This window comes from Chrysemys picta, chromosome 2 (assembly GCF_011386835.1).
Source record: "Chrysemys picta bellii isolate R12L10 chromosome 2, ASM1138683v2, whole genome shotgun sequence".
Taxonomy (NCBI): Eukaryota; Metazoa; Chordata; order Testudines; family Emydidae; genus Chrysemys; species Chrysemys picta.
In genome coordinates this window covers 287,523,823-287,550,489 of record NC_088792.1, presented here as the reverse complement: position 1 = coordinate 287,550,489, position 26,667 = coordinate 287,523,823, and the positions used below count along the sequence as shown (strand labels likewise).

The following is a 26,667-nucleotide window of genomic DNA, read 5'->3' as shown; positions in this document are numbered from 1 at the left end:
GTCTGGTGCCATGATAGGGATATGCATGCCATTTATTGCCCCACCACAGTTAGGGAACCCCAATGCGGCAAAACCATCCAATATCTCCTGCACATTGCTCGGAGTTGCAACCCTTCTTAGCAAAAGGTGATTAATGGCCCTACATACTTGGACAACGACAGCCTCACAGTGGATTTACCAGTTCCAAATTGATTCCCCAGTGACCGGTAGCAGTCTGGCATTGCAAGTTTCCACACAGCAATCGTCACTCGCTTCTCCACTGTGAAAGCAGGTTTAATTTCAGTGTCACTGCACTGCAGGGCTGAGGAGAGCTCCGCACATAGTTCCTGGAAAGTGGCCTTGCACATATGCTTGTCATCCCATAACTGCATAATGATGTGATCCCACCAATCAGTGGGTGTTTCTCGGGACCAGAAATGGCGCTCAACTGTGTTCAGCTGCTGCCCAGCTGCCAGCAGCAACCGGGAATTGTTTCGTTCTATGGCTTCCTGCAGGCCTGCTTGAAGGACATCGCAGTGTTCCGCCCAGTGGCTTTGGAAATACTGCAGGAAAAATCATGTGGTGTTTGTAATGCTTGCAACAACCCTGCACAACCGAGTGGGGTCCATGCTTCTCGGGATATGGCCTATGCGTAGTTATGCCAGTCTTTTGAAAAAAGGCACGAAATATTATGGTTCCAGCTGAAATCAGGGGAAGGAGGGAGAAAACATTGAAGCCATGTTCCCAGTCCCCACTGAGAGAATGTTTTGGTCCCATGGAGGCATTGCAGGCCCTTCCCAAAACCCCCTGTGGCGAGTTGCACTGTGGAATAGCTATGAACAGTGCACTGTTCTCTGCATCGATGCAAACACTGCTAGTGAGGATGTGCTCCACTGACGTAGGGCGTGTGGTGTGGACACGCACTACCGACTTAAGTCTACTTCAGTTAAGTTGACATCCAGCTGCCGCAGTAATTAAGTTTGTAGTGTCGACATGCTCTCTGGCTTCTCCTACCACCCCAAACGGGCGCTGGGGATGCCTACCCAATGTGACAGGTTTCAGAGTAGCAGCCGTGTTAGTCTGTATCCGCAAAAAAGAACAGGACTACTTGTGGCACCTTAGAGACTAACAAATTTATTGGGTTTCCCAAAGAAGGTACGGGCAGCTGAGCCACTGGAGAGTGGAAGGAACCTAACCGGTCTCTCCCCGACCTCTCGCAGGCGAAAGGACTGCTCTCCTGGTATATACACTTCTCCTTCCTGCTGGTTGGGTTCCTCCCCAGAGGAACGAGTTGCAAGAGCCAGCTCCTTTGTTAAAGTGCCAGTCCCACCCCCACATCTATAAAATGGGGATAATGAAACTTTCCCAAAATTCCTCCCTTTACGAGGTGCTGTGAGACCTATGAAGTAAAAGCCCCATAACAGAGCCAAAAATTTATAGTTTAGTCACCTTAATCCTCACACCAATAAATTCACACTCAAGTGAGAAAGTTCCTGGGGCTTACTATGGTGTAGGCAGCCATGAGTGTTTTCAGGGAAGAGCACGTTTAAATCAGAGTCGTCTGCTTGCCAGGGAGAGCAGAGCTGGGAGTTTGATTTAAGGCAGACCATCTATTGGAGGTGGTTTGTGTTTGTCCCTTGCTGTTTGCCTTAGTTAAAGCAAGAGTCATGCGGACAGAGGGCAGAAAACACATTTTGCATTCTGACAAGTCTGACAGCTACAAGAATCAGAGTGATTATTTGAAAGCTCAGTGCAGTTTTTCTATGCATGGAAAATTCAAAAGTCTACAATTAAACCCAATTCTCTTGTTTTTGAAGGTAATTACGGTAACCAGACGCACACTTGTAAACCGCCACACATTGTTTTCAAAATAATATATTGTTCTTTAAAACTCTAAGAGCTGGAGCTGCACAAAGAAACAAAAGGCCCTTTAAACTTCCATTTGCTAACCTGGTGCTAAAACAAAGCCAGAAGCCCAGGGGCCTGCTCCTCAAACCTCACAGTCCTTTCAGCAAGCTTTACAGCTATTCAAAGCAACCACCGTCAGAGTGTTGCGAGTGGCAGCAGCTCTACTTGACGCTGCGCAACAAGGAGCTGGGAGCCAGCACTATGGTGCTGAACATTAGAATGGTCGACACTCGTACAAGAAGTGGCAGCGTACCCCTTCCCTCGGCAGCAATACACATGGGACACCTCTGGTAGGAGCAGAGCTGTTCTCGGTTCTCTTTCTAGATGTTAGGAGCTGGCTGGTGTCTATTGCAACACTACCCTCTCCTGGATGAAATCAGAACTGCTCAAGTGTGTATCATTTGCCCTATAGTGCAAAAAGCCCTTCTCCATCCTGAACTGAAGGACCTAGATTCTTCCACAGCTGCTGCACTGAAGTTCTAGGTAGCCACATTATGCAGCCCCAGACAGTCATAACCTCTTAGGTAGGCACAGATTTGTTACCATGAGGTCAGATAAGGAAGGCCCTGTTGCAGGGTAGGTTACTGTTTAAGCTGTTAATGATATTGATGTTTAATTACTTTAATCCATTTTAACAACACATTTACTAAAATTAGCTAGATGAATAGCTCCGATAGTATTATTTGTACTGAATTACACTCATTCATGCTATTTAACCTATTTTACTGTAGCCATATATTAATCTGAGTAGGAAGTGTAACTGACTGCTCACCACTGGGAATTCAGGAGAGGAAGATGTAGTCCAAAGTATCTATCTCACAGTCAGAGGAAAGAATCTCCTGAAAATAGAAAGCCCCAAGCAAATATTCTCCAGTCATCACAACAGGGGCTACTTTTCAGTTACTTTTTCCATTTCCCTTTTTAAATGCAAAATCGTATTTATTCTATGCAGGAGTGAAATAGACAAAGATGATGTGAAGTGCAGTGACCAATACAACAGTTCTTGTATTTGTTTATATAATACATTCTGGCCAGTCTATGGTAACAGATGGGAATGTCTGAGCTTGGTTTCTGGCAGGAACAGATCAGTCTGGAAAACACCAATGTACTTCAAAATTGCCTTTCCATTAACCAACAGAGGTTCCTAGAGCACACAGTTTGGAAATTAGCCTGCTAGCTCACGGAGAAGCTCCACTTGGATGCATTCCCAGATCCCCGCCACCCCCCACAATAGTTGGTACTCACTCCAGCTTTACCTAGGCTTGTCCCCAACATGCTTCTCTTCACACAACTGAGCTCATTTGGTAGCTTTATCCAGAGAAGTTAAGTGACTTATCGAAGGAGGAACATGGAGACTTGCAGAAAAGCTGGAAATAGAACCCAGGTTCCCCCAGTTGTAAGAACTAGCCAGGCCGCTCTCAAATAGAAATAGGGGAAAGAGAGCCTGATTTACCAGGAATACCTAGCAGCCTAGTGATCAAGCATCTGCCACATAGGAGACCTTGATTTAATTGCCTGGGAGACTTAGAAAAGTAACTAAGGAACACAGACTCCAAAGAGAACCATTTAATCCTCAGGAAAAGAAAACTGGCCATAATATAGGGCCTATATCATTGTGAAAAAGCAGAGAAAATTACTAGGGGCACGACAACAGCAGTGATACAGGGGATGCATCTGGGGAAAGGATTACTCTGATGTAGAAAAAATTCTGGGGTATGAAGGCACAGGAGCAATGACCTGGATACAGCAAAAAGTAAGTCTGAACTAGCCACCATTTATTGGAAGGCTGAGCCAGTCCGGGCATGGCATAAATAAGGCAGATTTTATGTGCTACTAGAAGACACCAGGAGAATTCCAACTAAGGGGGAGGAGGTTGTCAATGACCGTAAAGCATAGGAGGAGGAGAACAATGATGGTAATTGAAGGTGGTGCTTTATTATGTTTCATGTTGCTGCAATAATAGGAACAACCAGCCATTAACTTCCACCACCATCCCTTCCCAGAGACCAAGGTTGTAGAGGGTGAGAGGAGGGCTGAGTGGTTCATTTAGCTACAGCGGAAGAACCAGTTGCATTTGCACAGGGACACTATGTGACAAAATGGGAAAGATCGGAGGCTTTTACCTGACAATTTCAGTCCCCTCTTCTGGCAGAACAAGGATGAAAAGTATTTTCAAATTTGCTGTCAGATACTGTATGGGGAAGTAAGCCACAGATCAGGATTACAATAGGAGAGTAAATAATCAGCCAACAGCTAAAGGTCAGCTATAAGCAAGGACAGGAGGAAGAGATGCTTTGGGGTTGAAGTCCTATAGAAATATGACTTGCCTCGGAGGAGAGGTATGGACACTATAAATTGCCAGTGGTGAGCACTGCAGCAGACATGTAGAAAGCAAGAGCATTTACAATGTTCTTGGTAATCAAGATTTCACCAGCACTTGTTCTCATTCAAAACTACACCCAATGCCACTTCCAACTTTGGGGGGGGGAGGGTGAAGGGGGGAGTAAAATCATGGAGTTGCCATAGTCTAGTGGTTTGTGCCCAGGACTTCTAGCCTGGAGACATTAACACCTATTCTGCCACAGTTTTACTATGGGGCTATGCATAAGTCACTTCCCCTCTGTGTCTTAGTTTCTCCACCTGGAAAGTGGGAATTTATTTACCTTTCCGGGGGCTTTTGTGGCTTAAATATATGTCCATAAAGTGCTGAGAACCTCAAATGCAAGTTGCTATAAAAGGAGCAAAGGGATTGTTATTTGACACAATAGACGTATCTCTAAGATACCTTAAATCTCTAGAAATGCTTTCATAAAATGATCTCAGACGGTTATTCTTTCCAAAAATATCCAGCTTTTGGCCAAGTACAAGCAAGAAAAATTTCAGCCCAAACATTGAATATAACATGTCTGTAAATCCGGGTTTAAGATGCCAGCGCATCCTCAGAGTACATATTGGGCTGTTAAATAAAGTATCCAGCTCCATCCAGTCAGCGTCTCCTGGAAGTGGAGAGGTGTGAAATATTTAGGAACAAGGGAGCCATGTGGCCTGTGCAAGAACACCCCATATGTGCCCAGCCAAGGAGCAGTCCTGGATAAACAAGTGGGCCACCTGTGCTCAGAGTCAAGCCACTGAGGCTTTGATGCAGCTAACTGTGAATTAAAGGCAAACATCAAAAGGAAAGTCTTTACCATGCCATGTTGCAAGGAAGGGAGAACACATAATACTGTGAATTAGAGAGTGTTCCCCTGCTAGTGCTTCAGATTCACAGCCAACCAAGATTTGCTTTTTAAAAGGGCCTCTCACCACAGATCCATCAGCCTGCTCCATAAACATGTTTTTGTGTCTACATAAAGTAGTTTTCACATGGGGAAACCTGAGGCAGTGGTGGTTAGATGCATGAAACTAGACAAGTATCCAGTTGGCTGCTGCCAGCATTTTAAGTACTGTACCACATAGGGTAAGTCTTCACTACCCGATAGATCGGCGGGTAGTGATCGATCTATTGGGGATCGATTTATCGTGTCTAGTGTAGACAGGATAAATCAATCCCCGATCGCTCTGCCATCAACTCCAGAACGCCACCACGGCGAGAGACGGAAGCGGAGTTGACGGGGGAGTGGCGACCGTTGATCCCATGCCGTGAGGACGGGAGGTAAATCAAACTAAGAAACGTCGACTTCAGCTATGCTATTCTCGTAGCTGAAGTTGCATATCTTAGGTCGATCCCCCCCACCTCCCCGGTGTAGACCAGCCATAGTCTAAACATGCTCAGAGCACATCTATACAACCAGTTCTCAACTTATTTATCATCGTGGGCCACGGGATGGGGGGTGCTGCAGGGACTTCCCCCATCCTGCAGCTTCTGCTGGGGATGGGGGCACTCTGGGGGAGGGGGGAAATCTCCCGTCCCACGGCTTCTGCCCAGGATGGGGTCAGGGGCCACTGGGCACAGACCCTCTGGCTAATCCACCACTGACTGCTGCCCAAGTCAACATCTCTGTTTTTTCAGTTTCCCTAGCTGTAAGTGGCGCAGTATCGACAGCAGAACTGAGTCTAAATTCATTCAGAGTAGAGAGGCCTGGTAAATGATTTGAGATCCTGTAATCAAGGCCCTACAGAAATGCAAAGTATTTTACCTTTCCCTTTTTTCATAGTTCTCTTGCCACATTTACAGTTGAGTCCCACAGCATCATAGATGTTCATGACATGCTTTGTAGACAGTTTTTAAAAGAGGACAGGTCCCTGTCCCACGCAGCTTATTTGAGAGGCAGAGTAGTCTCTAGTGGACCGGGCAATCAGGACACCTGGGTTCTATTCCCAGCTTTGCTGTGTGACCTTAAGCAAATCAGTTCATCTCTCTGTGTCGGTCTTCCTTCTACCCTTTATCGGTCATGTCTAAATAGATTATAAGCTCTTAATGTGTTTGTACAGCACAAAGCATAAGAGGGTTTCAGCCTCAACTGGTGCCTCTAAACATAAGACAAATAAATTACAATTACAATGAGATATAACAATGAGGGATGATTAGAAATCAAGGGCAAGAGAGGAGATGAGGGACACAATAGAGAAAGACCAAGATGTGTCTGATGCTATGCACACATCTTATTTTACTTTTACATTGGCAGCCATCTTCTCTTCCATTAATCCTGCAATAAAGCCATATGTATATGGGACCTCACATACATTTCTAAGGATTACAGTAGTAACACCCATTGTAACCGAGTGATCTCAAACAAAATTACTAACACTGCAGGAGGAAAAACTGGGTTAACCAGGGATCTCAAAGGAGAATAAACCACTCCGCATAAAATGACTATTTAAATTAAGTCAGGTTTGACACAGCGTCTAGGTCCATAATTTTTTAAGGCCAGAAGTGACCACTGTGATCATCTAGTCTGACCCTCTGTATAACACAGACCATAGAAACCGTTCCTAATCATCATTCACTATTCTGTTTAAGTTTTTTCTCCCAGCTGATCTGGCTCATAACTGTTTTCACCTTTGTGAAATTCAACCTTTTAAAAATATTTGCTGGTGAGGACTTTATTCCGTTTACAAAAAACGAATAATTAAGTAATGATCACTTGTACCTAAGCAACCACCACCTTTTAGTTCTGTGATCAATTCCTCTATCTGCCATGACGAGATCTCATAGCATTCCCCTGAGCTGAATGCAATGCTCTTTGAGTTTGGAAGGTGTCATCTATAATATTTAGAAATTCCAAGGATGTTTTAGTACTAGCCCCATGTGATCTCTAGCAGATCTCACTCAGATTGAAGTCTCCCGCCACATCCCCGCACATGGTAACGCAGGGTATTTTCCACTACAAATTTTAGATAGGTGTGTAAGGAGTTGGAGCCGATCATCCTGTTCCCTAGTCTGATTTGGTGATTTGCAGCAGACACCAACTAATATCCCAGTTTGTGCTTTACCTGTTAAAGCATATGGCAGTTTGCTTTAAGTCATCACTACAATCAGCATGCAAGTAATTAACCACAAGTATTCCTTATTATACACCATGCTAGATTTCCCATTGCAGATTGCTAGCTATTTTAGCGGCAACTACAAACTGCTACCCCTTTTATGACCTGAGTGCCTACTCACAGTTTTGGGCTCTGGGGATGTTCCAGCTGGGAGTAGAAATTGTTGATGGAATCTAGTATATTCTTTGATACAATGTTTAGTTACAAGGAATATTCAAAGTCCTGCTTCTCTGAACACAGGAGGAACCAAAACCAGAGGCTAGCTTCTTTGTTTGCAGCCCAAGCTCCTTATAGCCAGCTCCTGGCCCAGAACCTTCCTCTAAGCTTCTCCCAAGGGCACACCATGCTTAACTTAACTGATTGACAGTCTTGTCACCTCTGAATTTAACAGTTTGCCGGCCTCCACAGCTAGACTTCCTCCACACCCACAAACACTCCCTCCCACCACCCCTGATCAGAATACCCAGTGGAACCCTCTGCCCACATGGTGCTAGTGTCTAGGTAAACTCCATTATGTCTTGTTTTAGGTGTAGCCCTTTAAAGGTACATCTACATTGCAAAAAACCAAGTCTCAGCCCAGGTGAATTGACTCAGGCTTGCGTTACAATACTATTTTTAGCCTTGTAGATGTTCAAACTTCCAAATCGGGTTGAAGCTTGAGCTCTGACACCCAGGGCGGGGGTGTCAGAGCCTCAGAGCTCACCCACCGGCCCGAGTGGAAATGTCTACATTGCTGTTTTCAACCCCATAGCACAAGCCCTGCAAGCCTAAGTCAGTTGACCCAGACTCAGACTCGCGGCCCTTGGGGTTTGTGCGGGATTTTTTGTTTTCAGCAATGTAGAGATACCCCAACTGTTCTTTACAGCAATCTTAAATCATGGGCACAGTCACACATCAGCTTCAGCAAGGTTTTAACTCAGCCCATAACAAAATGTAACCCATCTCACAACAACTCTAACACAAGAGAAACTTCAAAGTATACCTTTGAAGGAACAATCAAGTATCTTGAGGTCTCAAATTTTATTTACATTACACTGCATTTTATATAGAGTAGAGAATGGCCATTAACATTCTTCATATTTTTAGGTAGGGCACTAAAATTGCCCCATCAAAAGTTACAAAAACAAACATTCACTCCAAAATTATGTAGGGCACAAAAAAATCCAAGCTCCCCTCTGCCATGGCTAACTGCTATTGGAACACTTCTCAACACTGTGCTGACATCAGAGGCAATGCGTGGAGAGGGCATGCGGGGTCACATGCCTCCCTAGGTTTGCTGCTTGGCTTGTACTGACCACATTCACGCAAACTGAGCATACTCAGTAACAATGCTGAAGCCAGCTGCCCTCACTCTGCCCCTACTATCGGGGGGCAGGACTAGTCTTTTCTAGGGTTGCCAGGCATCTGATTTTCAGCCGAAATGCCTGGTTGAAAAGGGACCCTGGCGGCTCCGGTCAGCACTGCTGACAGGGCTGCTAAACATCTGCCTGGCAGCGCAGCAGGGCTAAGGCAGGCTCACCTGAGGTAAGCACTTCCCGTAGCCTGCACCCAGAACCCCCTCCTACACCCCACTTAAACCCAATTGACCCACTTCCATACAACATCGTTGGCAATCCCTCGAGGTCAAGGATGATCTCTTTCACAGGTTTTATTTTTCTACGGGTGACTGAGGAGTCCGATCCTTGAGCCACAGGCTTGTTGGCAGACTTTGCAGGTGGTGTTGGAAGACAGGGTTGGGCCACAATTGCTGTGACTGTCGTCTTTCCTTTCTTTTCTGGCGTTTTTCTGCAACCAGGGCCAGGTGATTTTCCTCAGAAGTGGACGTTCCCTCTCCGACAAGTCTTCACCAGTTATCCCTACCCTGGGTTGCTTTCTCCCAGTGTGTGGTGTCGATGACACATCTCTTGATGTTTATCTTGAGGGTGTATCTTTCAAGTATTTCTTTTGGCCTCCCTGTTTCCTTTCTCCTTTGGTGAGTTGGGCATACAGCAGTTGTTTTGATAAGCGTACATCAGGCATGCGCACACAGTGCCCGTTCCATCTCAGCTGGTGCTAGATAATCAGGGCCTCCACACTGAAGATGTTGGCCTCTGTACAGGACACTGACAGTGTGATGATCCTTCCACTTTATGTTGAGGCTCTTCTGAAGAAAGTGCTGGTGTTCCAGGTTTTTCAGGTGTTTTCTGTAGGTCACCCAAGTCTCATAGCCATAGAGAAGCGTTGGGATTACAACCGCTTTATAAACTAAAAGTCTATTGATGTTGTGATTGTTGAACGCCCGGCAAGACAGTCTGCCAAAGGCAAGGCTGGCACAGCAAATTCTGTGCTGAATCTCGACGTCTATGTCTGCCCCTGTGAGAGATGGCTGCCACAATAGGCAAAGTATTCTACATTTTCCAGCTTTTCTTTGTCGATATAGCTCTTCCTTGCTGGGTCTGATGATTGACCGAGGACTGGCTAGTGGTGAACTTTTGTTTTGCCGATGTTCAGAGTTAGCTTTTGTAAGCTTCAGAGAAGCAATTAAGGGCTGTTTAAAGATCCTCCTTTGAGTGTACAACTACAGCACAATCATCTGCGTCCTGGAGTTTGGTTATTGTTGCTGATATTACTTTAGTTCTGGCCCGGAGACGAGAAAGGTTGAAGAGGTTGCTGTTGATCCAATATTGGATGCCAATGCCCTGTGGTAGACAGTCTTGGGTTAATGTTTTCATAGCTGCTAAGAAAACTGAGAAAAGGGTGGGTGCCAGTACACAACCTTGTTTTACACCTGTTCGGATGACAAAGGGCTCAGAGGTAGAGCCACTGCACAGGATGGAGGCAGTCATCTGGTCCTGGAGGAGTCTTACAATGGCGATAAACTTGCTTGGGCAGCCAAACTTTGACATGATTTTCCACAGAGCCTCACAGCTCTTGGTGTTGTTCTTGACTTTTTTCCTGGATCCACCCGGCTGCGAAAATCATGTCGGTGGTGCCTTGTGATGGTCTGAAGCCACACCGCGACTCTGGCAGTACTTCCTCTGCAAGAGGGTGCAAGTGATTCAGTAAGATTCTAGCAAGAAGCTTCCCAGAAATGGAGAAGAGGGCAATGCCTCGATAGTTGCCCCAGTCGGCCCCGTCTCCCTTTTTGAAAATGGTGACCATGTTAGCATTACGTAAATCAGCAGGGATTTCTTCGGTGTACCAGATTTTGAGGAGCAGCAAGTGAAGCTTGTTAGTCAGTGTTTCTTCCCCCACTTTCAGTACTTCAGCTGGTATGCCATCAGGAACTGAAGCTTTATTGCTCTTCATTTGTTTAACTGCTTTGCAGACCTCCTCAGGTTTGGCAAGAGTTTCCCAGATTGGGTGCTGAGGGATGAGTCGATGTCGTCATCAGTCACAGTCGATTCTTGATTTAGAAGCTTTTGGTCATGCTCCTTCCAGCGCTCTTTAATGGATTCGTTATCTTTAAGAAGGGTACTACCATCTTTGGATCTCAGAGGTGCAAGGCCACATGAGCATGGTCTATACATGGGGGGAGGGATAGCTCAGTGGTTTGAGCATTGGCCTGCTAAACCCAGGGTTGTGAGTTCAATCCCTGAGGGGGCCACTTAGGGATCTGGGGCAAAAATCAGTACTTGGTCCTGCTAGTGAAGGCAGGGGGCTGGACTCGATAACCTTTCAAGGTCCCTTCCAGTTCTAGGAGATAGGATACAGGGTCTTTGTCTCACCAAACAAACAAACAAACAAAAACTCTGCATATCATGACAGTCAGTGAATGTTTGGATTTATTTTGCTTTGTCCTCCCCAATTTGTTTCTGATTTCTCGGATCCTCCTTTGAACTTCAGCTTTGAGCTGATGGAAAGAGCTCTGCTTCTGACTGGATATTGGTTGGTTTTGCCAATCACAGAAAGTTTCTCTCTTCTGGTTCAAAAGGGCTGTAATCTCAATGTTGTTGTCAAACCAATCCTGATGGTGGCAGGTAGCAAGGCCAATGGATTCCCCTCCCGCCCCAAACTTCATGGATGGTCTGTTTTAGGGATTCCTAGTCTTCGACACTTGTGCTGTCATTTCCAGGTGTTCATATAGCCAGTTTTTCCACTGAGGAGTGTTTGGAAGTTCTCTTGGTACACTGAGGATTGAAGTCTTTGGATGTTGTGTTGCTGTCTGTGAGATCTGGATTGCTTTCTAGGTTTCGGTGCAATCCTGATGGACATGGCTGATCTCACCAGGCAGTAGACAATTCAGCAATCGTCAGCTCCTCTCGACACAGGTGATTTGGGCATCTCTTAGATCCTGTGTTCTCACAATGACAGTCTAGGTTAGGAGGTGCCACTGTTTTGAGCGGGGGTGTTGCCAAGCTGTTTTGTACTTGTTGCTTTGTCTGAAGATTGTGTTTGTGATCGCAAGGTCGTGCTCTGCACATTTGCCGAGTAGAAGGATGCCATTGGAATTGGTCTTGCCCACTTCTTCCTTCCCAATGGTGCTACTCGATACGTTATCTCGGCCAACTCTTATGTTAAAGTCCCCTAAGAGGATTCTCTCATCTGTTTTTGGAATGGATGACAATTTTATCAAGGTCAGTGTAGATAGATTCTTTCTGATCTTCTTCAGTGTGAGGAGTTGGTGCATATGCACTGATCGTGACAAATGACTTATTGACCAATTGGATGAAGAGGATAAGGCACTCGTTGATGCTGATCGGGAGCTCAGTCAGGTGGTTGACTAGAAGGTTTTTGATTACAAAGCCAACACCATGGATTCGCCTGTCGCTTGCTGGTTTTCCTTTCCAGAAGAAAATGTAACTGCCGCACTCTTCCCTTAAGTGGTCTTCATCTGCACATCTTGTTTCGCTGAGAGCAGCGATGTCAATGTTTTACCTCGAGAGTTCTCGGGCAACAATTGCTGTTCTGCATTTGGGTCTTTCACTTTTTGAGTCATCTAGCAGGGTACAGACATTCCAAGTTGCAAGGAACATTTTTGTTTTTTTGCTGCATTGGGAGCGATCCCGTTGGACACAGTTCTCCGGTCAGGTATGGTGGGATAGCTTATGTTTGGGGCACCTTTTCTAGCCCCTTCCCTGGATGGGGTGAGCAGAGGGGTTCCTAAAAAGGCCTGCTCAGTCATGAGTTCTGCTGCCGAAAATGCCCCCTTATCCCAGTCCAGGGGCACCTGACAACCATCTTGCAGTCACCGCCTGCGTGTGGGTCTGTGACTAGGGACTCCTGGTGATCACTCCACCTATCTCCGTCGCCAGTCACCCATCACCACAGGACTTTTACGGGTAGGGAGTGGGGAAAAGTTCTTCTTGGGAAAGAAGCCTGCGTGTGAGCAGTTTAATGTGGGGTGCTGATGCGCACCAGCAGCCACACAAATCTTGGTGGAAGAGGCACCTATGTGCTCAATGGTGTTTAATTCCTTTTTACGGTTAGTCTGTATAAACTGTAGCTACTGTTGATAAAGTTTGTCATGCGAACACAAACATTTACTAGAAACCTAGTATGAAGAAGTATTTGACATTCTGCTCCTTTGGTTTAAGAACCACCACCAAACTGTGAAACTAATCAAAATAATGAAGCAGCCCAGAGAAACAAGAAAAAGCAGCAACAGCAGGAGGCAAGTTTTATTCTAGAAGGGTTGTAAAAGCTCAATCCAGATGCCCATCAGTTTGCACTGTCAAAACTGCTGACAGATTTCCATCTGCACAGAAGATTCTTTTCTGGGCCTCCCCTCCATTCCCCACATGGACTCCTGCACTGAGGAGTTTACAGGAGAGGGGTGAGATCTCTAGCCCTACTTCTCTAGGTTAAGGAGGAAGCAGTGGAAGGCACTCCAGGTAGGTGTTATCTCCTTGCAGCAGAAAGGGGAAAAACAGGAGGCAGCATTTTTCAGCAGGGAACCTTGGTTGCTGGATGTGGAAGTTCTTTGTCCCCTGGGAATCCAACCTAGCATCTGAAAAAGTGCTACAAACATTAGTTAAGGAACTAGCCATTCCAGTGACAGTCACACTCAGCCCAGCAGAGAGAGAGTCTCAGAATATAAAGTCCATTGCCCCACTCTTTCCTCTGAAAATCCTACCATCACTGGTTCTAGCATCACATAAGCCATAAAACAGAAGAGGTTGGGGTTGTCTGGGAGGGTAATTCAGGAAACAGGTTTTAGGGGATTAACTTCCACTGTACTTCATACTTGGACTCTATCCATTTCATGGGCTGAGTTTGGGGCATTTTACAGGGATGGTACAAAACTAAGAGAATCCTTACATGCTTCTCAGGAGGGATGAAATCTTTTGGCCCAGTCTCCAAGACGGCTTGGACAAAAAGACCCTTGATTGGCTTTATACACCGTGATGTTAGCATTCCACCCTCCCCCGGGATGCCTTGTAATGGAGAGGAGCCAAACGTACATCTCTGGTTCCAAAAAAACTGCTCCTTTCCCTGAAAAGCTCTCATCTCCCATAAGCCCACTCACTAAACAGAAAGATTATCACCTGTCATTATCAACAGCAGACAGCGTGTGTTGGTAAAAGCCAGTCAAATGACAGAGACCTCAGCCAGGACTCTTGTTAACTAGTTAGCTTACACCTGGCATTACAAGAGTCTACTGAGAAGGGTGTAAAAAGGCCAACTGTGGAAAGTGAGGCCAAGGTAAAAGATCAACATGTAATCATAGATCTTAACACTCCCAATGCCTATGCAAAGGCCATTTTCCGCCATGGCGAGGTGGTCCCTTACACACCATTTCGATACTTTTGATTTACGATTTTTGCCTAGTTTGGTAGCTAACAGGACTCCCGAATACATGAGGCTCTGAGAGGGGAACCAAAGTTCTTTTTTGAAGTTCACTACTCACCAACTCTGTTCAGAGAACACTGCATTGGGCCTGGTACAAGAACCAGAATAGAATGTTACAGAAAGGAAGAGACCAATGTGGCCACTAAATTGCAGACAGGGCAGTGCGCAGAGCTGCCTGGCCACGCCTCCGCGTAGGAGCCGGGAGGGAGGACATGCCGCAGCTTCCGGGAGCATGGGAGGGGGTCAGGGGTGCAGGTGCCGCCCGGAGCCTGCACCCCTGACCCCCTCCCATGCCCCCAACCCCCTGACCCAGTCCTGATCCCCCTCCTGCCCTCCGAACCTCTGTCCCAGCCCAGAGCACCCTCCTACACCTCAAACCCCTCATCTCCAGCCCCACCCCAGAGCCTGCACCACCAGCTGGAGCCCTCACCCCCCCTCCCCCGCACCCAAGCCCCAGCCCTGATCCTCCTCCCATCATCCAAACCCTCAGTCCCAGCCCAGAGCACTCTCCTACAACCCAAACCCCACATCCCCAGCCCCACCCCATAGCCATCACCCCTTCCCCCTCCTCCCCCGCTTCCCAACCTTCTGAGCCACCTGGGTGAAAATGAGCAAGTGAGTGAGGGTGGGGAGGGCAAGCAACAGAGGGAGGGGAGATGGAGTGATCGTGGGGCGGGATCTCAGAGGAGGAGCAGGGCAGAGGTGTTCTGTTTTGTGCAAGTAGAAAGTTGGGAACCCTAGCACAGGGTCTGAAATGGAAATCATGTACATTAAACATCCCAGGCAAGCACGCAAGGAATGACACTAAAAGGTGTTTTTAATGCTCCATACACTTCACTGCTGAAGACACCATCTGCCCCTCCCCTGATTCTCCCCCCCCCCCCGGGAAAAAAAACCCACAACACGACCGAAACAATTTATCCTGAACAGTAACATTAAAGAAAAATTACAATGGGGAAGAATTTTGGAGCTTGATGATTCTCCTCTGCTAGCAATATCCATTCCAGATATGAATTATTTGGCTTTGGTTGCTTTAAGACTGCTCAGACAACCATTCATTTTTACTGGTTTATTGGTTTTTAATCTTTTAAAGTTAAGACGCCTGCAATAAAGGCAAGTATTCATCACCAACCTGGGTTCTGATGCCCTGGTCTGGACAATAGTCTTCGAAGTCTTTACGTGTTTCTTCTCCCCCTTCCCCTCCCCCACAGCCCTAAACATACACGTCTCTTTTAAATACTTGGAGAATTTTCCCCACCCCATAGGGTTTAGGTTGGCTGAACAAGACTAAGTTCATTTAAGCTTTTCACACTTCCTAAACATTTTTCTTGCTCTTCTCTGAGCTCCATCCCAACGGTTAACTTCTTTTGGCATTGAGGTCCCCTGAACTCAGTGCAACATCCCAGCTATTCCATCCTCACTCTGATTTGATGCCTCTCAATACAAAACTCACCATATAGGTCCCATTGGATGCCCTATCACAGCAAACCTCTAGTGACTGTTTATTGTCGACCCCAGAGGTCGAGTGGCCATTACTGTTTTCCTGCTTTTTTCATCCGATTGAATCTTTCAAACAGCATTTTCAATACATTCATCCCCCTGTGTTTTTAAAACAATCTCATTGTCATCTTCTGCCTATATTTCTAACACCTCTAAATCACTTTGTATCATTTCTCCAAGTCCACAATTCCTCCTGATCTACATGTTTCATTAATGTGCCTGTTCACCTCCCATTTACCACTCCTCCTGGATTGGTTTGTTTAAAGATTTTTGAAGTTGCTATTGGCTTAGCCTGCAAGTGGCATTAAATGGAGCTGGTTGGTCTTGTAGTTAAAGCTCAGGACTGGGACCCTTTAGACCTGGGCTCTAGTCCTGGCTCTGCCTCCGACTCACTGAACACCCTTGGGGATAGTCACTTCACTTAATACCCCAGTTTTCACATCTGTAAAACTGGGAAAATGCAGACTGACCTATTTGGCAAGGGTGCGGAGAGTCTGGATTCATTAGGGATCGTTTCAAAGCACTTTACAATCTCACGGAAGGCACTAGAGAAGCAGAATATTTCACAAACATTCAAAAAGATCCTAAAACCAGTTATCACCTGTGCTGTCTCTAACCTAACAGACTCCATCAGGTAGCCAAAAGCCTAATCAAATTAATGTACTTTTCATCATGCCTTGAAAATCACCAAGCCCTGACACTGTTAGAGGGAGATTGTTTTCTAAGCAAAGACCTTCCTCTCAGGGCTTGTCTATACTTACGCGCTGGTTCGGCAGCAGACAATCGAACTTCCGGGTTCGATTTATCGCGTCTTGTCTGGACACAATAAATCAAACCCAGAAGTGCTCCCCGTCAACTCCGGTAATCCTGCTCGGCGCGAGGAGTACGCGGAGTCGACGGGGGAGCCTGCCTGCCATGTCTGGACCGCGGTAACTTCGAACTAAGGAACGTCAACTTCAGCTACGTTATTCACGTAGCTGAATTTGCGTACCTTAGTTCAAATTGGGGGGTTAGTGTAGACTAGGCCTCAGAGAATACCCTGTCAATTGTCCAGGGAAGCAACCCCCAACAGTGCTGAAATAATGGAGGCTGCCCAGTGGGTGTGAAGAAAGGCAGACCTCATAGCTGGGCCACTCCAAACCATAGAGGGAGAGAGGGGCCAGGTTGCCATCATCATGGAAGGAAGAGGGAACCCATAAATTAACCAAAGTCTCAGAGGGAAGAAAAGGCCCCCTTTCCCCCATCTCCAACTCAAGAGCAGTTCCCCGTAAGGAAAACAGCCTGGTGTTTGTTGGGCAGACGGCTTCCCCCTCCATCTCATTTACTCCATGAATACATTAGCATGCGTTAAGCTTTAGTCATGTTTGTTGCCCTCTCCCTTAACCCACACGCTGAATGCCTAAGCCCCCCATCCACACTTCCTCATGTGAAAAGGGCCTCTTCCTGCAAAAGGACGACTGTTTGTTCCTGCCTGCATCTGTGTTCCAGCTCCAGGCCTTCTGAGCCAGCATGAGCCCAGGCAAACAAAAGCTGATCTAGGATCCAGTGCTAATCACCAGTGCCCACGTAACGACATAAAGAGACTTTGTTCCAAAGAACTGCAGAAAATGCATTTTCTCTTGTTTGTGGTAAAGTCTCAACTACACTGGGTGGCCACCTGATGTAGATGTGTATTTAGGGGGAACTCAAAGGGGTACTAAGGTACTCAACAACTAACTTCCTCTTTGTGCCTCTGAAAATCTCCCTCTTAACAACTATAGGCTCTTTGGGGCGGGGATCGTATTACTCTAGGTTTGTACCGCCCCTAGCAGAATGAGGTCCCATCCTCTGTTGGTCCCGAGGCGCTACCATAAAGGGGGAGTGAGTGTCTAAATTCTACCCATCAGCCTAAGCCTTTTGAGGAATGATCCGAAAAACCAAAAGACCTGGACTCTGTTCTCAGCTTGCAACATACTGTGACCATGAACAAGACATTCCATTTCTTTGCCTCATGTTACCCATCTGTAAAGTGGGGATCTCGCTTTACAACACAGGGAGATGGGAGACTCTGTTCATAAAGTGCTTTGAGACCCTGGGCTTGGAAAGTTCTATCAAAGGGTGCAGAGAGGGCTTCAAAATCCAATCAACTATGATAAGTATGCATCCTCCCCAGGTGAGGGTAAGGTGACCAGACAGCAAGTGTGAAAAATCGGGACGGGGGTGGGGGGTAATAGGAGCCTATATAAGAAAAGGACCCCAAAATCGAGACTGTCCCTAAAAAAATCAGGACATCTGGTCACCCTAGGTGAGGGCCAAAACTTTGCAGAACACAACAATGTAAAATCACAAAGTAACATCTTCCTAAGTCTGGGGACAGCTCCAACATTGCTACAGCAAAGTGAAAGCTCGAAACAATCAACTTTAGGCTGTCATCATGAATTGAGAAGTGGCAGAAAAGACTTCAATTCTGCAAAATATTGTTTAGCACTCAATCTGACAATGCTTGGTGAGATTCAGGTTAACATACGTGTATGTATCACAGATTTTGAAAAGCGCCCAAACATTTAGGTGTGCAAACCCCAAGTGGAGTTGTGCTCCTAAGTTACTAGACATTTCTGAACATCTTCGCCATAATACTTACAAACCAACTTAACTGTTTTGCACACACTGATGGTAGTCTTGCCTTCCAACAACTCTCAGCCATCACCATCTCCATAAATTGGTTAACACAGCCAAGACTACACTGCTGAAGTTAAGATTCACTGGACTGAAATGCAATGAGAGATAAGGCCAAGTCCCATGGGACCTGATTTTGGAGTGGTAAGCATTGACAACAAGTAGGGTTGCCAACCTCCCGGAATCTGCTAGGAGTCTCCCGGAATTGATCTCCTGGTGGCTACTGAAACCAATCGGGAGATTTTAATAGGCAGCTAGAAGTCCGGTCAGCAGCACAGCAGGGCTAAGGCAGGCTCCCTACCTTCCCTGGCTCCGTCCTGCTCCCGGAAGATCCCTCTGGCTCCTAGGCACAGGGCGGCCAGGAGGTCTCTGCGTGCTGCCCCCTCCCCGAGCACCAGCTCCACAGCTCCCATTGGTCATGGTTCCCGGCCAATGGGAGCTGCAGGGGTGGCGTCTGCAGACTGCCTGGCCACCCCTGAGCCTAGGAGTCGTACATGCCGGTCACTGCCCAAGGTAAGCGCTGCCTGGCCGGAGCCCACACCCCTCACCCCCTCCTGCACCTCAATCCCCTGCCCCAGCCCGGTAAAAGTGAATGAGGGTGGGGGAGAGCAAGCGACAGAGGGAGGGGCCTCAGAGAAGGGGTGAGGCAGGGGGAGGGCAAAGGTACTTGGGTTTGTGCAATTAGCCACTTGGCAACCTTAACAACAAGCTATCAGCTGCCACTACAGAAACAGCGATGACCATTGATTGAGTGCTGTGATAATTCATACAATAAACAGCTATCACCACCGAGCATTTCTGTAGATCTTCATGCACTTTACCAAGGTTGATTGGTATTACACCTGTTTCACAGATGAGGTAGCAAGTCAAGCAACTTGCTCTAGGTCACAGAGTACGTCAGTGGCAGAGCCAGGAACACAAGTCAGTTTTTTTAATTCCCAGCCCTGTGTTCTAGCTGCTGGAACACAAGCAGCCTTATCTTTCGTGCTTCCTTTTCCTTGTGCCCGTGGCATGAAAAGCTCTTCCCCAACACACACAAAAAGCCAAAACCAAATAGGATGCTCCTTGTTACATGATTTTATCAACACATTTTCAAGAGATTCTGCAGTCTGAAATTCAGCTGACAAATTCCACGCTTACAGAAATCTCTAACGAGAGACAGCTAACATCATTTTGACAAGGAGTGCTATACTTACACTGAACTGCAGTGTATATTATGCATCATTATTTGGTGTTCTTCATTTTGAAACATAGCATCTTTACCCCTAAAATCCATGCCATCCAGGCACCAAACAAATTTTGCACTTTCTAATTTAATGATTTTATTTTAGCAGTCCTGAATGTATGCAATCAATGGACAGTAAAATTGAAGGTAGGTTTTTCTTTACTGTTTAGAATTTCCATATCAAAAAGAGTATAATCTTGTACTGCATAATTAGTTTGCTGGTTGCCACGTAGCATTTGATTGGCACATGCTAGATACCTCAGGGGAGTACTGCAGACTGCTGCTTAACCACTTGTTTGTCCCTCTGTACATCCTCATTCACAAACCACCAGTATATGCGAATCCTTCTACCTAGGCTTTAAACCTTTCAGTTTCCACTGAATCATTTATATGGTTGACTTGAATGCCAGGGCTGTATCTCAGCATTTATTTTCCACTCACTCACTTTTACAGTTAAAATCCATAGAACAGGATCATCCAGACTTCCCATGCGAGTGTCGTACTGTCACCTTGTCAGGAAAACAAAAGCTGCACCCAACTGCCATAAATTAAACAGACTGCAGTGGATTGCCACTTTAAGGCAGCAGTACAACCCATGTGAGCCTAAGATTCCAGCGAAAGGTTATTTGCATCACTATGAAGCATTGTATGCTGGGACTTGTAGTCATAGGTTGCACACCCACGGTCCACTGTGGATCATACTGCACAACGCCATGTGCCAAATCAGGCTCACAGACCATCCTTCAGCCACCTCTGTACTAAGGTACACCTGGTATTGCTCTTAAGATTTGTCAATGCCCTAAAGTCACATTGAGAACATCTATCTCCAGCAAACCTCCCCAATTTGCTGCCCGATGTACCATTTGCTCCCCCATCCACTCTTAAAGCAATGAAGAAGCAAATCTAAAGAGGACTTTTCCCATAGAGGGGAAAAAAAGCTACCAACCATTTCAGCAAATGCCAGGCTAGCTCCACTGACAATGCAGCCTATTTAGTGAGAGCAAAACTCTTACCCAAAGCGTCTGATCATCCTAGGTACAACTCATGAACCCAACACATGAAGCCAGAACCACATTCCATCTGATACTGAACTCTACAGTATATAGCTTCCCAGAAGGCTGCACTAGCAAGGTACCCCATGTTCCATTTTAGACATTCATGGCATCTCTGTATCCTGTTTCACCCTCTATTTTCCCCCTTTCCAGGGTATATCACCACCATGCATGTAACATATAAACCCTCAGTCAAGTGAACAGTCGGCTATCAAGGGATGCTATCCATAGGTCCTTCTTACTAAGAACTGTACGCCACACTCTAAACTTGTTTACCTACATCACATACAAACTTGATAGCACAGACAGGTGAAGCTTAGAGATCCTGGTTTTAAAAGATGCTTGGATATACATTTATTACCTGTAAAAAGCAACAGAGTCCTGTGGCAGCTTTAAGACTAACAGATGTATTGGAGCATAAGCTTTCGTGGGTGAATACCCACTTCGTCAGACGCATGTAATGGACATTTCCAGAGGCAGGTATAAATATGCAGGCAAGAATCAGTCTGGAGATAATGAGGTTAGTTCAATCAGGGAGGGTGAGGTCCTCTGCTAGCAGTTGAGGTGTGAACACCAAGGGAGGAGAAACTGCTTTTGTAGTTGGATAGCCATTCACAGTTTTTGTTTAATCCTGATCTGATTGTGTCAAATTTGCAAATGAACTGGAGCTCAGCAGTTTCTCTTTGGAGTCTGGTCCTGAAGTTTTTTTGCTGTAAGATGGCTACCTTTACATCTGCTATTGTGTGGCCAGGGAGGTTGAAGTGTTCTCCTACAGGTTTTTGTATATTGCCATTCCTGATATCTGACTTGTGTCCATTTATCCTCTTGCGTAGTGACTGTCCAGTTTGGCCAATGTACATAGAGGGGCATTGCTGGCACATGATGGCATATATAAGATTGGTGGACGTGCAGGTGAATGAACCGGTGATGTTGTAGCTGATATGGTTAGATCCTGTGATGGTGTTGCTGGTGTAGATATGTGGGCAGAGTTGGCATCGAGGTTTGTTGCATGGATTGGTTCTTAAGTTAGAGTTGTTATGGTGCGATGTGTGGTTGCTGGTGAGAATATGCTTAAGGTTGGCGGGTTGTCTGTGGGCGAGGACTGGCCTGCCTCCCAAGGTCTGTGAAAGCGAGGGATCATTGTCCAGGATGGGTTGTAGATCACTGATGATGCATTGGAGAGGTTTAAGCTGAGGACTGTAGGTGATGGCCAGTGGAGTTCTGTTGCTTTCTTTCTTGGGCTTGTCTTGTAGCAGGAGGCTTCTGGGTACACGTCTGGCTCTGTTGATTTGTTTCCTTATTTCCTTGTGCGGATATCGTAGTTTTGAGAATGCTTGGTGAAGATCTTGTAAGCAACAGAACTCCAGACTTTTTACAGATCCAGACTAACAGGGCTACCCCTCTGATATTTATTACCTGCATAAACTTCCTGCACATTGATACAGCAGCAAGTCTTCATTTCATTCCTCCTCCCTTCCCCTCAATTTTATAATAGAATTCCAATTTTTTAAAAAATGCACCATTTAGCATATCATTGCATCTGTCATCCATGCTTCTTGATAGATATTAGCTATTCAACACTGTACCCTTTGGTCAACTCCTGCAGGTAACATCACCATATCACTAGGTTCACCTTGAATGACAGGATTAGATATTTTAAAGAATAAATTTAATTGTGACTGTATCGCTCTCCATTTGCAGCCACCAGTTTTCCAAGAGGCACTCATGCAACATCAACATCTATCCTTGTACTGTCAGTTTAGGACAACCATACATGGTCCTGAGACGTGATTTTAGAACTCCACACAAATTAAGCTTTTCTACTTTGCTGCCAATGTCACCTGCTCAGTGCATTAGGTCTAGGTTATAGGTTTACTCTTGGTTGGGCTTGTATCTATAATAAGAGATGACAAGCGGTGCACGTTTCAATGGAATTCCCACACTTCTGGGGAGATGAAGTTATTAGGCCTTTGGTCTCAGACATCATGCCACCACTCAGCAATACAATAGACAAGTGGCCTCCAAACATTGCGGGAGTGCACGGCGAGGCCCAGGCCAGCCCCATGGGGGTGGGGAGCAGGGAGGCCGGGGGCCATGGGGCTCCCCCACTTTTAGTGTGCGTCCTAGTAGGGAGCACCACCCAGCCCCACTCTGCCCCTAGACTAGCTCCAATCCCAGCCGCAGCTCCACTCAGCCCCCTGATCATCCCGCCAGGCCAGCTCCGCCTCTAGCCCCAGCTCCGCCTCTAGCCCCAGCTCCTCCCCCATTTCCAGTTCTGCCCCCAGTTCTGCCTTCAGCCCAAGTTCCTCTGCGGAGCTAGCTGTGCTGCGATGGAGGGGGGGCTGCAGACCGATTCCACAACTGGTACTGGGGGGGGCCTGACAGGAGAAGTTTGGGCACCACTGCAATAGACAGACAGACAAACTTCCTGCTGTGGTTTGTTTACAAAGAAACCGCAATCGTTTTCCTCAGCCCAGCAACCTGAAAGCCCCAAATGTCAGAGAAAAGGTGGATGAGGTGATATCTTTTATTGGTCCAATAAAAAGGTATTACCTCACCCACCTTGCCTCTCTAATATTCTGGGACCCACACAGCAACAACACTGCACACGAAAAGGAAAGAAACATGTCACCGCAAGGAGGAAGAAATTCCAACAGGTTTGAAACTAAGAGATCCGATAACTTCTCTCAGCCTTCTCCTGATGACAGTCATTTTGCTAAGCAGCCACATTTGCAACACTGGGTGCACGAAAACGAGGTGAGATTGCAGGCACTGCTAATAGACGCACAGGCATTTTCATCACTTCATTACAGAAATATAAGGCCCCAAATGTCACCATTGCCGCCTAGGAAAACTACATGTAATGTAACATTGAAGCAATTCAGACAGAGACATATGTTACTGGTGGTCATTGTCAAAGTGCTGCCTCAAAGCCTCCCGATTCGCATAGCTCCCCTCTGGGCTCCTCTGACAGCCCTGGTACCTCGCTGCTCAAAATCAGCGGCCAAGCGCTCTGCCTCAGCGCCCCAACCCTGAGCAAACCTTTCACCCTTAGCTTCACAGAGATCGTGCAACATACAGCAGGCGGCTATGACCATAGGAATATTATCCTCAGTGCCTTTATCTGCCAAAGACACATTCAAACATCATCTGGCACCTACTACGCCTGTTGTAGAACCGCTCCTTACTGCTGTCCAGGTGACGTGTGTAAGGTTTCATGAGCCACAGCTATAAAGGGGACGCAGGGTCCCCTGGATTACTATGGGCATTTCAACATCCTCCACTGTAATCTTCTGGTTAGGAAAGAAAGTTCCCACTTGCATCTTCAGGAACTGTACAGAAAGCTGCATGTGTCATGCACCTTCCCAGACCACCCCACGCTGATGTCAGCAAAATGCCCACGGTGATCCACAAGCGCCTGCAACACTATGGAGATGTCCCTCTTCCTATTGATGTACTCCGTCGCAAGGTGGTCTGGTGCCAAAATTGGAATGTGTGTGCCATCTATCGCCCCGCCACAGTTAGGGAAACCCATTTCTGCAAAGCCGTCCACTATTTCATGCACATTTCCCAGAGTCACAGTCCTCTACAGGAGGATGAGATTTATTGCCCTGCACACTTGCATTAACGCAGCCCCAACAGTTGACTTTCCCCACTCTAAAATGATTTGCGACTGATTGGTAGCAGTCTGGAGTTGCCAGCTTCCACACAGCAATTGCCACTCACTTCTCTACCGAGAGGGCAGCTCTCATTCTGGTGTCCTTGCGCCGCAGGTCTGGGGCGAGCTCCATGCACAGTTCCAGGAAGGTGGCTTTCCGCATTCAAAAGTTCTGTAGCCACTGCTCTTCATCCCACAACTGTATGATACGATCCCACCATTCAGTGCTTGTTTCACAAGCCCAAAAGCGACAGTCTACCCTATGCACCTGCCCTGCGAATGCCAAAAGCAATCTAAAGTTGCTCCTCTCCATATCATGCAGAATGTGAGGTGCCTGCGAATCTTCTTCAGTTAGGAACTTCACAATTAACTACACTGCCATCCGCAATGTCTTCATGACAGTTAACAGAGCATAGGAGAGCAATGCGGGATCCATCCCTTCTTACAAAGATGCCGGGGAGCACAGCAAAGAAGGGCCATTGAAAAAATGTCACGAAAGAAAGCAATGCATTATGGGACATTTAGCACTGGCCCAAGATGCACCGTGATACACTCCATCATCCCACAACACCTAGCAACAGAAGGACTGTGGAATAGGTACCCACAGTGCATTGCTCACACTCTCGATGGTGTCCCCAATGTGGACACGATCTGCCGACAGAGGAGCAACTGTGAACACGAAATTGACACCCAAAAGTAGACATAATAAAAATCGCAATCACTTTTGTTGACACAAATTGGTAGTGTAGACATGGCCTCCTCACTTCACAGTCCGTGGGCTGCAAGAGCAGCTGCACCCTCTTTAAACTAATTTTGGTTGGTGGAGCTACGCAGTTTACAGATCCACTGGCCATGTCCCCAGCCATGTTGCAAAATACGTCACTTGGGCTCTATTTCTGGTTTCACATATTCATAAACGATCCTAAGTGATCTGCCAAGATATCACAGCAAGTCAGTGGCAGAGGTACACAGCAATCAAGGACCCCTACTCCCAGTCTCGTGGCATTTGCCACTAAAACACGATCTAGGCATGACACTCAATTACACCAGGAGTTCTGTGCATAGAATAACTAGATGGCATGCAGTAGAGTATGCCAATGAGATTCACTGCATGAACTGAACTGAAGAGAATAATTTTGCTGTAAGTGAATGATGTGCGGATGCAAGAAAAGACAGCAGCTGGAGGGATACAACTACAACCCTAATTGTTATTGCTGTAAAGCAGCCACACTAAACGCAACATGAAAATGGCCAAGTTAAAAATCAGTGGTAGCAATATCATTAGGCAGAATTATAGCATCTCAATATCATGACAGAGTCAAATTTCAGAAACCCTGATGTTTAATAGTGCCAATATCAACTACAACAGGCCAAGCAGCAATAAATCTTCATGCTGTGCTTCATTCCTATCAACACTTAAACACTGCAGAACATTTAGTTTGATGTTTGCAATGCACATCCGTTCAACTGTGGGCTGAAATATTCTAACCATGGCAGAGTCTGTGCTTGGAATTTTCATAGGCTGACCATGAACGTTTCCATCCATCTACTCCATTTGGATCGCTTTATCTCTTTGGTGTTTAGGTTCCATGGAAATAGATCTAAATCCTAAATTACGCAACAGCTCAGAAGTCAAAATCATAGAATCATAGAATATCAGGGTTGGAAGGGACCTCAGGAGGTCATCTAGTCCAACCCCCTGTTCAAAGCAGGACCAATCCCGAACTAAATCATCCCAGCCAGGGCTTTGTCAAGCCGGGCCTTAAAAACCTCCAAGGAAGGAGGTTCCACCACCTCCTTAGGGAACCCATTCCAGTGCTTCACCACCCTCCTAGTGAAAAAGTTTTTCCTAATATCCAACCTAAACCTCCCCCACTGCAACTTGAGACCATTACTCCTTGTTCTGTCATCTGCTACCACTAAGAACAGTCTAGATCCATCCTCTTTGGAACCCCCTTTCAGGTAGTTGAAAGCAGCTATCAAATCCCCCCTCATTCTTCTCTTCTGCAGACTAAACAATCCCAGTTCCCTCAGCCTCTCCTCATAAGTCATGTGCTCCAGCCCCCTGATAATTTTTGTTGCCCTCCGCTGGACTCTTTCCAATTTTTCCACATCCTTCTTGTAGTGTGGGGCCCAAAACTGGATGCAGTATTCCAGATGAGGCCTCACCAATGTTCAATAGAGGGAAATGATCACGTCCCTTGATCTGCTGGCAATGCTCCTACTTATACAGCCCAAAATGCTGTTAGCCTTCTTGCCAAAAAGGGCACACTAACAACTCATATCCAGCTTCTCATCCACTGTAACCCCAAAGTCCTTTTCTGCAGAACTCCTGCCTAGCCTTTCGGTCCCTAGTCTGTAGCAGTGCATGGGATTCTTCGGTCCTAAATGCAGGACTCTGCACTTGTCCTTGTTGAACCTCATCAGATTTCTTT

General features: G+C 46.4%; 1 protein-coding gene across 7 annotated transcripts in view; it reads right to left on the bottom strand.

Annotated features, from left to right (window-relative positions):
* ARHGAP39 (Rho GTPase activating protein 39) overlaps positions 1–26,667 on the bottom strand; it is a 395,325-nt gene that overhangs the window by 306,916 nt on the left and 61,742 nt on the right. Inside the window, exon 2 of one of the 7 annotated variants that reach the window (XM_065586368.1) lies at positions 18,276–18,388. The exons of the other annotated variants lie outside the window; for them this stretch is intronic. Coding sequence (XP_065442440.1) covers positions 18,276–18,337 — 62 coding nt within the window. The 5' untranslated portion in view covers positions 18,338–18,388. The remainder of the gene's footprint in view (positions 1–18,275; positions 18,389–26,667) is intronic. 7 annotated transcript variants of the gene reach the window in all.